The sequence below is a fragment of the Rhinolophus sinicus genome, chromosome 2, assembly GCF_057876585.1.
Source record: "Rhinolophus sinicus isolate RSI-liver-muscle chromosome 2, RSI-T2T, whole genome shotgun sequence".
NCBI lineage: Eukaryota > Metazoa > Chordata > Mammalia > Chiroptera > Rhinolophidae > Rhinolophus > Rhinolophus sinicus.
In genome coordinates, this window is record NC_142502.1 from 144381234 (window position 1) to 144397397 (window position 16164).

At 46.9% G+C, this 16164-nt stretch overlaps 1 protein-coding gene across 3 annotated transcripts in view; it reads left to right on the plus strand.

Moving 5' to 3' along the window:
* The window catches only part of SPRED2 (sprouty related EVH1 domain containing 2), a 106649-nt gene extending 90735 nt beyond the window's left edge, over nt 1-15914 (plus strand). For all 3 annotated transcript variants that reach the window (XM_019718113.3, XM_074332071.2, XM_019718119.3), the window contains 2 exons: nt 10339-10488; nt 12702-15914. In XM_019718113.3, coding sequence (XP_019573672.1) covers nt 10339-10488; nt 12702-13364 — 813 coding nt within the window. In that variant the 3' untranslated portion in view covers nt 13365-15914. The remainder of the gene's footprint in view (nt 1-10338; nt 10489-12701) is intronic.
* Nucleotides 15915-16164: the final 250 nt, after the last annotated feature.

A 16164-nucleotide genomic window follows, 5' to 3' on the forward strand; every position in this document is an offset into this window, starting at 1 on the left:
GGTTTAGAGCCTGCAAGGTAGGGATTCTGGGGGAAGAGAGTGAGTAGAGAAAATGAACTGTTGTAGAACTAGGAAGGATCTGGGTTTTGTGGTCATTTAATGAACAATTTTCCAAATTCCTGTGTTGTAGGGTTTGAGTCATTCAAACCCGGTGGTTTATTTAATGCTGCAGAATTCTAAGATCATTTTCAAATGTTCTTAGCATCTTCATAGACAGACAAGGATGATTTTAATACGATCTTGGGAGAATGCAGCTGCAGTGTGTACATACTTCTAGAGCAGGCTAACCTAGAATCTGTGATCGAGTATTGTCGGTGCTTCAGCTGTCACTGCTGAGCGGCTGGATTCTGGCTCTAAAGCTGGGGGATTAGGGACATATTTGCTTTAGAGAAGGATGCTTGAGGATATATAAAATAGCTAAATCTTCATCTTCCATAATAAGAAGTCCTTAAATAATATCTAAATCTGCAAATCAGGAAGTAGTATAAAAACATGGGATTCAAAAATGGAGAGCAATACAAGAAGAGCCATAAGATTTGAAAGTGTATTTATGTCTCTGGGGAGTGAGAAGCTGAGCTGGGGAGGGATGAGACTGCTGTGTGAGATATTAAGTGATACACATACATGTATTGATTTTTAAAGAAAGAATGAGGGAGGTTTTCTAAGAAGCAGGGTGAGGGGTCTAGAGAGAAGGAGGAATCGAGAGAGACACCTTAATTACAGCAATCCTGATGTCCCCATCGGGGGTTTAAAGAGATTACAGAGGCGCAACAGGGGTTTGCCTCTATGACTCAGGTGCTCTTCTTCCCACTGTTCCCTGCCTGGTGTCAGGAAGCAGCATGTCCCCTGTGGAAACAGCGGCATATTAAAGGTAGGCGAAGCGGCAGGAGTTAGCTGGACATTCATTTGCCTCGCTGGGTGGCGAGGGTAGCTCTGCACAAGCCAACTGCGTAGAATAATAGGTCTCGGGATTGGAAGGATTTTGAGTTCGTATCAGATGAATCAGATGGGCGACTTGCCTAAGATCGATAGTGGAGGAGCAGTGAACACGGTCTCCCAACCTTTCCCGTTCACCGCTGCTATTTTCCTCTTCCTCTGCTGAATCATTAAATTTACGCTATTTCAGCTGTTCTATTGTTTAAATAACCACCAAATAACAGGAGTAATATTTTAGGGTTCTCTTGGACCCCAGTTAGAAAGGGGAGAGATGAGAGGATAACCGTGTGATTGATGCCCAGGTGGCCCATTCATGTGATGACGTGGAGGCCACGCAGCAAATGTCACAGCCTACAGGTCCCCAAGACAGCAGCTGGAAGCTTGACCATAGGAAGCCTGCCCTACGCATACGAGGTTTTGATTTTTCTCGCCTTCTAGGCGTGTACTACTATCTAGCTATTGTTTCTGGATTGAGCAGCCCTTCTCAATCAGTGACTCCCAGGTAAGCCCTAGCACCTTATGGACTCCATCCTTATTTAATGAGTTGGCTTCTCTCCTGTGTACCCAGAATGGTTCTATGTACTGTCCTTTGCGAAATTCAGAAAAGTTACTCACATCCTTTTGTTTGGGTCTAAATTCCCTCCTAGAACCCAACTGAAAAAGGCTAGCATTTGGATTGTGTTGTGGTGTTTCTTTGTATTTTATTTCTTTAGGTAAGAAGTCCTCCTTCACGTAGGGAAATGCCCTAGTCAGCTTCTAGCCAGGTTTTGCCCAGACTGGAAAACTTGGTTTTTCTTTGTGCCCTACGCTTAAGCCCTTGACATCTATTTATGGCAAGCTGCATTTTACTACTTTCTGGCTCTTCAGAGCCGCTGGTCCTAATGACTCTCGAGCCCCTCCCTGCCATCCCAGGTGCTTTCTAACGCAGGGCTAGAACAAGTGGTTGAAACCGGAGTACTAAGAAGCAATTTTTGTCCTAGGTGGGCTTTTGAGTTTTGCAAATTGTACTTATTTTCATTCTCGATGAAGTAGAAAAAAACGAATTCTTAAATATTGTAATTATTAGCGTTTCTTTTATAGAAGCGGAAGAGTGCAGAATACCACAAAATTTCCTTTTTCTTAAAGAGTTTGTCCACCTAATCCATCCCCAACAAACATTAAAACTAAAGGCAGATCTACCAGTTTTGTAATAAAATGGGGTTCAGTTAACTGATTTTCTAAGGAAGAGTGTTTTTAAAAGCTGAGGTGGTGTGTGACCCCTGAGTTCGTGGAGTTCAAAGGTGAGGGAGAGGCCTGGATTCTAAACTTGGTGCTGCCATTAGTTATCTGCGATCCTTGATCCTTGCAACACAGACCATTCAGGGTGAACGCATTTCCTCTGAGTCTCTATCTGCTGACCCACGGGAGGGGAAGGAAAGGAAAGGAGCTGTGGTGTGGCACTGACCCAGCACTGCGGCCTGCACTTGCACACTTACGGGGTTTGGTCCTCACAACCACCCTGCATTTCTGCAGATAAAATCGCCAGGGCGCAGAGAGGTGAAGTGACCTGTGCTCGGTTCCACACTCTGCTCGCCCAGAATGTAAACCCCGTGTCGGCTTGCTGCCTTTCAGAGAACTTGAAGAAAAGGAAATTACTTATTCAATAATTTTCAGAAAATTGTATATATCAAGATATGCCAGATTCCCTTCGTTGCAGACGAACTGCCTAAATGGTGGACTTTTCAACGGGACATTGGCGTAAAACCTCAGCCATCTCTTTGGGGGAGGCGTGAGGGTCCCCATCCCTCCTTGAAAGCCCCTGTCTCCCTTTAGAAGATCAGTTGATCAAAATTCTTTCTATTGTCTCTCCCTTTGAAATGAAGGCATGGGGTTAGAGTGGAGTGGGGCCAGGATAAGTAAAGAGAAAATAGGTTGAAAATGTAAATTACTTCTGTAAAGTTGAGTGAAACCGATCTACGGTGATCAAAAAGGGCAGAAATGTTTTTGGGGGCAGCACTGCATGGGTGGCATGGAAGGTCTCAGAAGATGGATGGGAGCTGCTTTATCTTCTAAGTGACAGTTATCAAGCTCAGATTACATAGTAAGAAGAGGATCTTTTTATTTAACATGTAATACCTTACAGGGGCTAAATTAAAGCAATTAAATGCTAAGGCTCAAATAAAAGCTTTGAAATGTTCTCAATTTCAGAAGCCCAAAGGCAATTTGCTAACCCTCCCACGTGTGTCTTTCTTCATTTACACATATATCATCTCATCTTTTTAAGCTGTGGATAGTAGGATACTATTATTTCCATTTTACTAATTCATACAGAGTACATATTCAGGGTTACCTGAAACCTGGCCTTCCTGCACCCAACCCTCAGCCTTTCCAGTGAAGCTAAGCTGTGCGCTTATCAGAGTAATTTCCTTCCATATCAAAATTTCACCTAACCTCAAAATTTAGAAACAGGAAACTTTTTTTGAACATATGGGAATTTTATTTTTGTTGGTTCTCCCCGCCACCCCAATGACAGAATGCCCACTTTATCTATCATCTGGGTCCCAGAGAGGATAATGCCCTTTGGGACAAAGTTATCTCTTTCTCCCCAGCAGCTGCCTCTTAGCCCCAAACTGCCTACTAGATGAAGCCATAAAAAAGCATGTTCCTGGCTAACTTCCTGCTTTGCTTGCCTCTTTGAAACAGGACACCTGGAACCAATGTTGGCCCTTGGGACAGGTGAGCCAGGGCTACCTGTTCCCAAAGACCTGTTGACAAAATGGGTGACAGCTTCCTGTTTACCACAGGCCTGTTGGTCTAGTAGATACTGTGGGGAGGGAGTGCTTTGCTGACGAGTTAGAAACAACAGCTCATCCAAACCACGTGAGCCAGGAGCCTGTGAGGCACTAACCATCCAGTTTACTGTGTCCTGAGAGGCAGAAGCAGCCCCGAGTTTCATGTGACCAGTCTGGTCTCCCAGGCCGGGCTAGAGAGGAAGGGCATACACTTATATATAGTGCCTGTGTGTGTCCATACTTTTTTAAAAAAATGAGAAGCCCTTGCAGTAGGAAGAATATTGAATATTGCTTTGGTTGCATCAGCTGTTGAGATCTATTTGGGGTGTGGATTGCAGTAAAAATAATATAAATTGTGGTCATAACTACCAGTAAGCCATCTTCAAAAATTCAAAATATCAGCAGCATCTATAGGCAGGGCAGAAATTCTGCTTAATTATCTGAATTAATCCTGTGGCGCTTTTTTTTTTTTTTTTCTTATGGGGGTATAGTGATGACTTTATTTAGTCAGTTATTTATTGAGGTATATTTGACATACATCCTGTGGCGCAGATGATGAAGTGTCTGTATTTGTTTGCTTGCTTCTCTGGAGGTGGGGTTCATCCCATTTGTCTCCATCCCCAGAGGGAGGAGAAAATTGACAGTGCCAGCCTTCTCATAATCTCACCGATGTACTCAGCAAGCGTCCTACTCTGGAAAGCTGTAAACCAGGTGTCCCTTAAGAATTCCAAGTGATCTTGCAAAAACAGCCCCGGACACACCTTTCTCTCCCATAGCCACTGTCTGCCAGCTGCTACTGCCTTTGTTCTCTACCCCCACCCCCTCCCTTTTGGAAAAACAAAGATTTAGCAAGAAAACCCAGGGGAGTTGAAAGGGTGCACATAATCCTAAAAACACTTGTTTCACTTTGAAATGCTTAGTCTGACCCACCCTGAATGTCCCCAAAAACCCTTGGTCTGCAGCCAGGATTCGATCCCAGAATGGGTAAATTTCAGCCAACTTCCTCCTCAGCTGGTCTGGCCTCTTGGTTCTTTCCCTCCCTCCTGAGCTTCCCTTGGTCAAAGAGGTTGGCCTTCCAAAGAAAGAAGGCTCCTTCCTGGCCTGTGAATAGATGCACGTGCCTCTAAGAATTTCCAGGTAAACTCTAGGAACTTCAGGAGGACGGAAGAATAGCCAAGTTTCCAAGAGTAAGAAAGCATAGTTTACAAAATATGCCCATTCAAAGGAGGGAGCCAGCCCCAGGTGTAACATGAGGCATTGATCTTCTAGTCTCCTCTCTCCATTCAGACCAATTCCCACCCAAACCAGGCAGCACTGACCTTGGGGGAACAGGCAGCCTCAACCCAGTGTCTTTTGTACTTCAGATTTTGATTTATTGTCCGGCTATCCTAACAGTAAAGTCAATTATTCAAAAGAAAAGTCTGAATCAACTTTCGAAGTTGCATAGTTTTTCTCTCATTTGTTGTTAAATTCTGGAGAATTATAGGAAATATCTGAATTCTCAAAATAATAAGTACAACTTATGTCTACAGAGTCCAGCCATTGGAAGCTTACTCTTTTTGAAGTTTATCAGATGTTTACTGATAAACTTGGGCCTCTCTTTTTCTTCCTCTGGGCCGTGGTCTGGGTTGTCCACCGATCTAGAATGTTCCTCCTCAGGGAAGCCCCTGGCTTTGCCCTCTGCCCATGTCACCTCCTGTGTTTGTGCCCACATTTCACAAAGCACCCAGCCCAAACCCAAATACCCTTCAGAGAAGGGATGGGTGTTTGTACTACCAGAGTGGATTTGGTCAGGCTGGTCATGGCTCTTTTTTGTGTTTTGTTTTTGTTTTAATTTTTATTGGGGAACAGTGTGTTTTTCCAGGACCCATCAGCTCCAAGTAAAGTCGTTGTTTCACTCTAGTTGTGGAGGGCGCAGCTCACTGGTCCATGTGGGAATCGAACCGGTGATGTTGATGTTATGAGCCCTGTGCTCTAACCAACTGAGCCATCCGGTCGCCCTCTCTTTTTGTGTTTTTCAAGGTTGACAATGCCCATTCTTTCATCTCAGTACCCTCTGACTCTTAACTTCCACCTCTTTCTCTTTCTTTTCTCACCCTCCTGTCCTTTCTCTGTTCTTCCTTATCAAGGTCTTGTCTCAGCTTACTGCCCTTTTAAAGGGTTTTAGGACCAGGTCACGCTAAGCTTGTTACTAGAGTTTTTTCAGCACCCATAGAAATTTGAAAATATAGTCAAAAGTCTACCTCTTAAAAAGGGACCAAACTTATGTGGTTAAGAAACACAACTCCCAGGTTACAGATATTGTTCCAAACTATAGAAAAAGGTGTAGCTCAGTGTACAATCCTAGCCTAACTCCACTATGAAACTGCGCAAGGATAGCTCAAGTCGAGAAAAAGAGAAGACAAACTCACTTATGAATCTAGACACAAAGTTTCTAAGTAAAATATTAACAAACCACATCAAATATTTGTAAAACAAATTTAATGAAAGCCCAGTAGAGTACATCCCAGGCATGCAAAGACAGTTTATGCTGTTTGATTCAGACATTAATACAACAAATTAAAGGTAAGAGACTATGTAATCATCTCAGTAGATACAGAAAAAACATCTGGTGACACCTCCTATGCTTTGGTGAAAACCCTTAGCAATCTAGAATACAAGGAAACTTCTGGAACCTCACTTTACAATCTCTCCAGTTATCAAGAAATACCAAATTGTACTAAAGAAGCATTAGAAGTTGTCGCGTTAAAAGTCAAGACAAGCAGGGCCACTGTCACCTCTGTTTTTCTGCATCTTGCTGGAAATCCTAGCAAAAATTGCAGTAAGACAAGAAAAAAGAGGCATAAAATCTTGGAAAAGAGACCAGCCTGCCTTTTGGTGGGTGACCCGATTTCCTTAGATAAATCCAGCGAGTCAGTAGCTGAAGCCCTTGAAGTGTCCTAAGGAGTTAAGCAAGGCAGCCGGGTACAGGATCCACAGAGTCGGTACGTTGTCGGTCATCAGCAGTAACGGTGTAGAAGACGGAAATGTTGACTCGTATTTCATTTACGCCGCAACCCTGACGATGGTGTGAGCTCCATTTGGCCGATGTGAAAACCGGAGACAGAGGTTAACTTGACCAAAGTCAGACAACTTAAAATGAGCAGAGAATGATTCACACCCAGTCTGCCTGAGCTGAGACCCTGTTATCTAACACTGTGGTACCCCATTGCATTTCTGTTGTTCGGGGCCTTGTTTTAGGTTGCAAACTTCTTGACTGGACAGCTTCTTAATCATGTGCACTGACATGGAGTCAGTCAGCTCCAAACCCAGAGTCCAGTTGAGGAGGGTACACTTGCAGGTGGCCAGGGCTGCTGCTCACTGCATCCCGGTGCAGGAGACCTCCCGAGTCGCCGGCCGTGCTCGGCCCTGCTGCCGCAGCGGGCAGCACTGAAGGCTCACTCTGACCGCTCTCTCTGGACGCGGACGCAGGGAAGCCTGTTGCCGAAGCTGCCTCTTTGAGGAGCCTAAGGTCCCCGAGCTCAGAGTAGCTGCAGAGGACCTCTGCTTTTGTTGTTCTTGCGCTCGAATCCACAACAGTTTAGATACCCTCCAGAGAGCAAGGTGAGTTTAAAACGCAGCTAGCGTCTTTCTGAGTTGAAGGGGAAACTGTCAGATTGGTAGGTTGCTCAGTGTCATTAGCTTGTGCACACAAATACCATGTTTAAGAATCCTGCTTGAGAATGTATGTTTGTATGTGCATGCATAGCTTAGGGGGCTGTCTCCAGCTGTGTGTGGGTACCATGAGCAGTTAGGGAGAGCCGGTCAGAGGTGCCTGTGGGTAGGTGTTTCCCCTCGCTTTCTTGGAGATGCTCTGATAGGCACTCACCATTTTGCAAGATTTCTCTGATAGTACAGACCTGAAATAAGCCTCTTGCAGGCTCTGCTTTCCAGAGTCCAGACCAACACAGAGCAGTTTGGCAGGGAAGGCTGTGGGCGGGGCCGGGCCGGACCTGTGGGAGGTGTGCTGTGGTCGTGCCTCGAAGTTTTCTGGCCTTCTCGCTCCTTTGTACAAATCCATCATTAGATCAGGAGATAAAGAAAGCCCTTTCTCAGTCTCCTGCTCGGTGTTTCTCATTGGCTCGGGCATACCAGGAAAAGTGGGCGTGCCTCGTTTCTCAGAATGACTTTCTGCGGACTGTTAACCTGGACACGGGGTGGATGAGGGTGAACAGCTGGCTAACAGGTGACCATGATGCATTGACTGGTTTCTGAGAAGTAAATGCTGAGTAGTTATCACTTGTGTTCAATACAAGGGTGGCGTCTAACCTCAGGTGATTGCCACTAGTGTGTTGAATAAGAATTTAACCCTTGAGATGTGAGTCACACAAAGGGCCCTTCTCTGCTCATTCAGAAAGTATTTATTGAGATCTTTAGAAACCTTTGTGTTATGAGACGCCCTCCCCTTATCTCCTGGGTTGGTATCAAGCCAGCTGCACCTTCTTCCGTGGAGAAGTTGTATTTATGTTAATCTCAACAAAACACCTCTCAGAGCAGGCACTGAAACGGGCTCTCCTGAGCTCGAAAAGCAGCAGCAGTGGGGAGTACTAAAACCCCACTGGGCTTGGTCAGGGGCTGCATTTCAACCCAGCTCTGCAGAGGCCGCCTGCCATATTTTCCTGTATGTGGAGACAATATTGTACCGACAGCCGTGGTCACATGTAGCCACGGCCTGGCACATTGCATGTATTCGCACATGAGACTATTACGCGTTCTTGGCTTTGTTGTTCTGTCCAATCGACAACCACCCATGTGTTAAAAGAGGGAGGTCCCGTGACATAAGGTTAAGGGGGGGGTGACAGGAGGAAGACGAGAGGAGTTTGGAAGAAAGGAAAAATTCTTGTGTATCCGTTCGGTCTCTTTCAGTTACTGGGATTTGAGGGGTGAACAGTAATTCTTCCCCATCTGAGTTCTGAACCAATTGAGGAGGAGAGGGGGAAATAGCTTTCATGGTCGTGGCTTCCACCTGTGGGAAGTGGCTGGCCAGGACCTGCCCCGCCAGGTACAGGCTTGCTGGATCTCCACAGCCTCCCCACACGGGGCAGGCCCTCGACCTCCAAGTGGGCCGACCGCAGTGTCCCAAGGATGTTGCCAGCAGGCAAGTAGCAGATTGCACACCAGTTGCACTCCACCCATGTGAATAAGAGGATGAGAGCGGCCAGGAGAAGCCAGGCACGTGGTGCAGGTAGAACTCCTGCCACAGAGAAGGGACTGGGAGTGAGGGAAAAGTGCACCTGAGCGGTGAACCCAACACATCTGGCTGAGGTTACCAAAAGGACTTGGCTCGTCTCCCTGGGACATCCTGTCCTAGGGTGGATCGGGGTTTAGGCTTGACTGGATCCAGAAGCTCAACTGGTGTCTGAGGGGCCTTCTTCTCTTGGTCTTGCGTCAGTTCATCTTCTGAAGGTTCTTACCCTGCGCCTTCACCAGGATTCCAGGCTTATGGGACCCTTAGATCTTCACTTCAGAAAGATAGCATCTTTGCTGGCCTCTCCGTCAAAATCTGTCTGTATTGCTTGAGAGGACCGTGTGTCCCTGTCTAAATTAGTCACTGTGGATTGAGGGACTGGAAACGTGTCCTTCCCGCATCACTTGGACCAAACACTGTCAGAGACAAGTCCAGGAGGCTTGGTCCCCAAAGGGATGCTGCACCTGTCCACCAAGTTTTAAAAATTAACAATCGTGTGTTGCACAACGAGTGTCTTGTCTTTTTCTCAAATACTTGTAGTCCCATTTTTCTCAGCATTTATTACTTTATAAATGGGAAGCAGGGTAAAAATAACTTCTATAAGTCTATTTGTTTTAACCTTGCCTTGCCCCCAAAAGGACTTATGACACTAACAAAACACACGTAAAATAAAAAGAGATGAATAAGCAAATGATATAAGGGGAATATAAGAGAAGCAACAGCCAAGGCGGAGTTCCTAGGTATTTGCCAGAAAGAGGACACCTAGACGCAAGATAAACCTCTTCATGTGGGGATGGAGGGGTAGTGGCTATGGAGACTGACTGTCACCTGGGACCACCTGGCCCCCTTCATTGAGTCTTAGGTGGGAGTGAAGCACCTATGTGGTAGGTATATTAGGAGATAGAGGGGGCCCCTGTGCTCTACCTGTGCTCCACTCCATCCAATATCTGATCACCTTCCAAAGACACCGTCATGGAGCCTCCAGTCTGAACTTGTCACCTCTGCTGGGAAAAGAGCTGTGTACTCATCCTCCACAGATGGGGGCCTCGTCCCTCTGTGCAGTCATCCGTCTTGCTTCCAGATTAAAAGTGAACCCCAAAGCTTGCCTCCAACCCTTCCCCCAAAACCTGGTCGCTGCTCCCACATCAGAGGAAACAAACCCAACTTTCCAGGGTCTGGTGCCTGGGTATCCCTGTCCACTGAGCCGGCCACATCATGTTTAGACAGTCTTGCTCTTCGAGGGTCCTCCCACCTCCCACAGCCAGGATACACGCAGGCTTTCGGGAAGTCCAGCAAGATGCCACAAGTCGGGGTCAACGGCACGTTAGGCTTTGGTGTGTGGGTCTGGTTTTTATTTTTTTGTGTGTGTGTTTGTTTAATTCTTGGTTAACTCCTTCTAAACAGACAGCTACAGACAGTTCTTCTAACTCCTCACAGAAGAGGGAACAACCTACTCGGACAATCTCCTCTCCCACAGCCTGTGAGCCCCGGAGGATTTATACCCTGGGCCACCTCCACGACTCATACCCCATGGACCACTATCACCTCGAACAGGTGAGTGGGAGTCTCATTCCTGAGGTCATCGGGGTGGACGGCTCCCAGTTCTGGGACGGCCTCCTTCTCACCAAGCCCAGGCCTCTTCTGTTTGACTTTGTCCCACCCCACCCCATGGGGAAGGTGGTGGTGGCCACTCGCCCCTCCTCAGAGTTTTCTGTGTGCCAGACACCTGGGAACCCCATTGTGCTTTATCGCATCGAATCCTCACCAACTGCCCCACGTGGCTGGTCCTCGGTACCCCCCGTTTACAGATGAGGAAGGTGAGGCTTAGAGGCCCTGGTGGAACAAGATTCAGATGCAAGTCTGTGCTTACCCAGGGTGCTGGGCCCATGTCCCGGTGTCCAAAGGGCCTCCTGGCTGCGTGAGAGCACAGAGCCACGCTCAGCGCTGCAGGCTGCACACTTGGCTTGTGCACCCGGGCACCTCAGGCTGCAGGCTCAGGCTTGCTCGGGGAGATGGAGCTGGAGTCTGGAATTCAGTCACTCAACAAATATTTACCAAGCGGCTGTTTTGCAGAGCAGGTTCCCAAACTGGGGGGCATGGACTGGTGCCCATGCAGGGTGCTGTGGCCACTCGTCTGCTTGGAAAAGACAAGAAAAGAGCACAGTTAACATAAAACTAGATTTATAGGAGTCTTTTTTAAAAACCCTTTTACTGTATGTGTCCTAATATTTTGGCGTTAAAATGTTCTTTTTAAAAATGACATTATGGTCGCAGTAGATGGGAAATGATTTTTTGACTCTTTTGCATTGCAAAATAAACAATTAGCAAAGCTTGTGTCAGCTCCCAAGATTTGTTTTGAAATCCTGTAAGATTGTGATTTTCCAAAGTCCAGAACACTCTGCTGTCAAGAACCTTACAGAAAGGAGGGCAAAGTATGTGAGACTTGGCCCTGCTCTCAGGGAGCTCAGGGTCTGGTGGGAAGCGATGTAAAAATTTTACAACTCTTACAATGATGATAACGACAACAGGTATGAAGCACATTCTCTGTGGCTGGCTGTGTGCTGACACTACGTAGGTTCTTTCTCTTCATTCTCACAACAGCCCTATGCAGTTTGCGAGGCAGAGAAACTGAGTCTGAGGCTTAACGACTTGCTAGTAAATTCTACAGCCCGAATTTGACTCCAGTGGGTTCTCTAGGAGCCATGCTCTTCTCCCCCTTAAAAAGCCTTTATTCCTAAGGACTTCTAAGGTGGGAAATCTCATTCTCAACCACAGCTGAGATGTGCTGTGCAAGGCAGGCTTACCTGTATCTAGTTGGTAACTATTTACTGCTCACCTGCCACCCGAGACTAGGCGCTGCTGTAAACAGTAGCAGGATGCCTGCAGAGACGACTCTTCCACCTAAGGGAACCCCAATGCAGTTGGGATTCAGAGGCTAGAGGATGTAGCTCTGGGTGTGGCCTGCCTGGGCTCCGATGCCAGCTCTGCCACCCACAATCTGGGAGAGCCTGGCGGGATTCGATCCCAGGCAGTCGACCTCTGGAGCTGCACCCTTCCCCTTGGCTTCTGCAGCATTTTATCTTCCCATGCAGATGGCAAGGGTTCCTGTGACCCGTATACTTCCTGGTATCCCCTTTGGCTTTTTTGAACATGACCCACAGAGAGACATGCATTTTATATTGTGACCCAGGATGCGTGTATTGTATGCACGTACGTAATGAAGAGTACTTACGTTTATAACATGCACTGCACTCCAGTATTCGTCTGTGTCAATGAGGGAAAAACACTGGTCTTACAAAAGAGAACATACCATGCAAAACCAGGCAAAACTAATCTAAGCTGTTGGAAATCAGCCTGATGCACACAGTCACTTTCTGGGTGGGATGGTGAGTGAAAGAGAGGTGGGGGGTGCCCTAGGAGGCCTCCTGCCTTCTGCTGCTTGACCTGGGCACGTCCAGCTTCTGAAAATTCAAACTCTATTCTTAAAATGTGCCCTTTCTCGCATATGCACACTTTCTCCTACATATGGTAATACCTGAACAAAAAGGTGGGGGGAAGCTGGCCTCAGCCCATTAACCTTGATTTCCTGACCCAGGAATGGATTGAGACTCACCATTTGAAATACATCTTTGACCCACAAGATAATTACAGGGTGGGTCAGTTTCTTCCAGAAATGCCTTTGTCAAGGTGAAAGGTGCATATTGGATTTTTCGTTTGTTTGTTTTTTGCCATTGCTCTCAAAGACTGTCTCCTTTCTCCCGGGGCAGCCAATGCCAAGGCCATACCGCCAGGTGAGCTTCCCGGAAGACGACGAGGAGATTGTGCGCATCAACCCGCGGGAGAAGATCTGGATGACGGGCTACGAGGATTACCGGCACGCGCCCGTCAGGGGCAAGCACCTGGACCCCTCGGAGGACGCGGACTCCTACGTGCGCTTCGCCAAGGACGAGGTCCCCAAGCACGACTACAACTACCCCTACGTGGACTCCTCGGACTTCGGCCTCGGCGAGGACCCCAAAGGGCATGGGGGCGGGGTGATCAAGACCCAGCCCTCCCGGGGCAAGTCCTGGCAGCGGAAGGACGGGGAGCGCTCCCGGTGTGAGTACTGCAGGGACATGTTCAACCACGAGGAGAACCGGAGGGGCCACTGCCAGGACGCGCCTGACTCCGTGAGAACGTGCATCCGCCGGGTGAGCTGTATGTGGTGTGCGGACAGCATGCTTTATCATTGTATGTCGGACCCCGAGGGCGACTATACAGACCCGTGCTCGTGCGACACTAGCGACGAGAAGTTTTGCCTCCGGTGGATGGCTCTTATTGCCTTGTCTTTCTTGGCCCCCTGTATGTGCTGTTACCTGCCCCTTCGGGCCTGCTACCACTGTGGAGTCCTGTGCAGGTGCTGTGGGGGGAAGCACAAAGCGGCCGTGTGACTCCGTGTCCCCCCGCCCCTCCCCATCCACAGCCACAAGGAAACTTGTCTCCTCCACACTCTCATCTTCTCCCCTGCTCCCTGGGACCTGGAGGCGCCATTCCAGCCTGGGAACCTTCCTGGTGGACTCTGCACTCCCCCCATCCATCCATCCATGTGCACACACACCGTGTTCTAAAAAAAGGAACCTCTACATAGTAGACTCTCGTGTATTATTAACAATCTGTAGTCAAACTGTCTTATTCCTGTGTTGATTTCCTGCCTTTCCTCCCCACCTCTTCCAGTTCAACCGCGCCTGCCGTCGGAACTGCTGATTTGGGGTGGGTTTTGTAGTTGGTTTTTCCAAGAGCATAGAAGACTTTCTCTTGGTTCAGCTTACCTGTGGCTAACGAGCACCATCACGTTCCTGCAGAAATGTGATGTCAGAATGATGAAACCCAACCGGAAGTATTTTAGCCTGCAGTCAGTTATTACGTATAGGAGGTGAGCTAGTTAACAAACTTCTACAACAAAACAAGATCGCTTTAACTTTTTTAAAGCCAAATTTCCCATGTAAGCTGCAATTTCTGTCTTGAGCCCATCATTTTCTGCCCCTCCTCCCCAAAATCTGTCAGTTATTCATGATGCAAAACCTTCACCTGTAAAATGACTGAGAATTGAGCCTTAACTTCAGATTAACTTGTGAGAATCAGGAAAATTCCTTAAACTGCATCACATCCTCTCGGGCCAGGGCTTAGAAAGGGGATGTCAGGTTTCTCTGAGCCTCCCCAGTATCCCCTATGGTAGAACTTTTTAAAATTGTGTCACCACTTCTAAAACTTCAGCAATATTAGAAACACTAATGAAGTAAGAAATTTTGCTCATTGTTTTGCAAACCAAATACTCTCTTCACAGTGTTGTCCGAACAAGTTCCAACTGAAAAACACCAAGGTTGTGGTAAATAAAACTAAGAGCTTCCCCCCACTACACACACTAATGGGGGGGGGGGGATTTTAAATGTCATAAATTTGAAGAGTGGTGGGTTGCATTTTGTTCGTGGGTTTGTTTTTGTTTTCATTTTGAACTCAATTTCACATCACCAAATTCATTTATACTTGGGGGAAAAAAAGGCCATATGTAAAAACCCTCCCGAAGCCTAAGTGTCTTTCTCCTGCAACTCCAAACCCAGACTTGCCACTTTGTGTGCACAGATGGTTAATTCAGCAGGCTGGGTCTACCTGTCGCCTCGCCACATAGGAGGCTCCTAATTAGCTGGAAAATCGTATTTTTCTAATGTATTGCAAGGAATAGCCAAATCTTCTTAGGGCAGAAAGAAGAAACGTGAAGATGGTTACCTGTACCTAGCATAGTACAATCAGAACATCGTGGAGAACACGGGGTGGGCTTGTCAACACTGGCTGTTCTTCCTGCCATGAACTTCCTGTGGTAACGGCCAGCTGGGGGCATGGCCTGATCCCTCTCTCCCCACTTCCCCCACCCCTCCTCTATTGCACCCAGGACATCAGACTTCAAGGAAAGGGACTTTTTTCCAGTCCGCCAATCATACTGGGAAAGTGCTAGTCATGCTTACCTTCATGGGAATGTTTTTGGTTCGTCTGAGAGCCTGCCGCATTTCTTTAGTCAGATCATCGGTGTAAATACCCACTGTGCTTATGAGCTAGTTGGTAGATGTTTTCATTGATCGGAGTGACTGGTTTGGGCCTTTCAGTCTGGAAAAGGAGCAGAGAGCTGTGAATCTGGTGATAGAAGAAAAGAGAACCGCTTCCCTGCCTGGAGAACATCTAGAAAACCTCAGCCAGCCTCCAAACGTTGTGGAGACCATCTTCCCCCCCACCCTGAGGTTTTTCCTCAGGGTCTTTCTCAAGGTCTCCTCTCTACAAAGCACAACACTAATGTATGTTTTGTTAGACCTCAATTCAAGGGCCCCTATTTATTTCAGTAAGAATACGCATATCCCAGCCGCTTGTTTGTTTGTTGTCACTATTTAGTTATTTGTTTCTATCTTCCCTTACCCCCTTAGCCTTTTCCACCCCTTCGGGAATTATGCTAGTAAATCTTTCTCCGCATATACTTTTTGGTTTATGAAGGCAGCGGTTAAGGGCACAAGGACAGCCATGGGGACATTTATGTAAATACGTCTCTCTCTAATTGCCACACTGCAGCTGAACAGTGTGTAGTATTTTCCCAGTCAGCTTTGCCATACTGACGTCAATCATTTGAGAGAAATTATTCAGATTTTATTTTTGTATCTGTGGTAACAAAACATTAACCAAAAGATTGTCTGTTTGGAAGCTTCCCTCGACCCCCCAAGCTATTTGCTCACATTAACAAATTAAAGTGCCTGAAGCATAATTCATTCTTTACCTGTATACTAAAAATCCTGTTGTATTGATTTTTTATAATAACCCTTTTTACCTCTGTGTAAAAATATATATACAAGTGTATGATGTACATTTTAGTTCTTAACTTTTTTTTATGGTTTCTAATATGTATGACCAATGTAGCCATTGCTTTAAAATGTACCATGTAAATATAAACACATCCTATCAGATCTGCTGACTTTGGGCTATTTGTCCGGCCGGAGACAGGGTCGCCTTTGAGCCTCTGCAGACATGGGAGTTCTTGCCCACAGGATGGGAAGGGGTTTCCTTTGGAGAAGGATATGTGGACGCCATTCTGTTTTTGTGAGGCCCTTCCCGCCTATGGTTATGTCATAGTCCCAAGGGGAGACTGCAGCTCCTCAGGCTTGGATGGCTCAAGTGAAAGGAATGCTGCATGTCACCACCCGGGGAACACCCCCT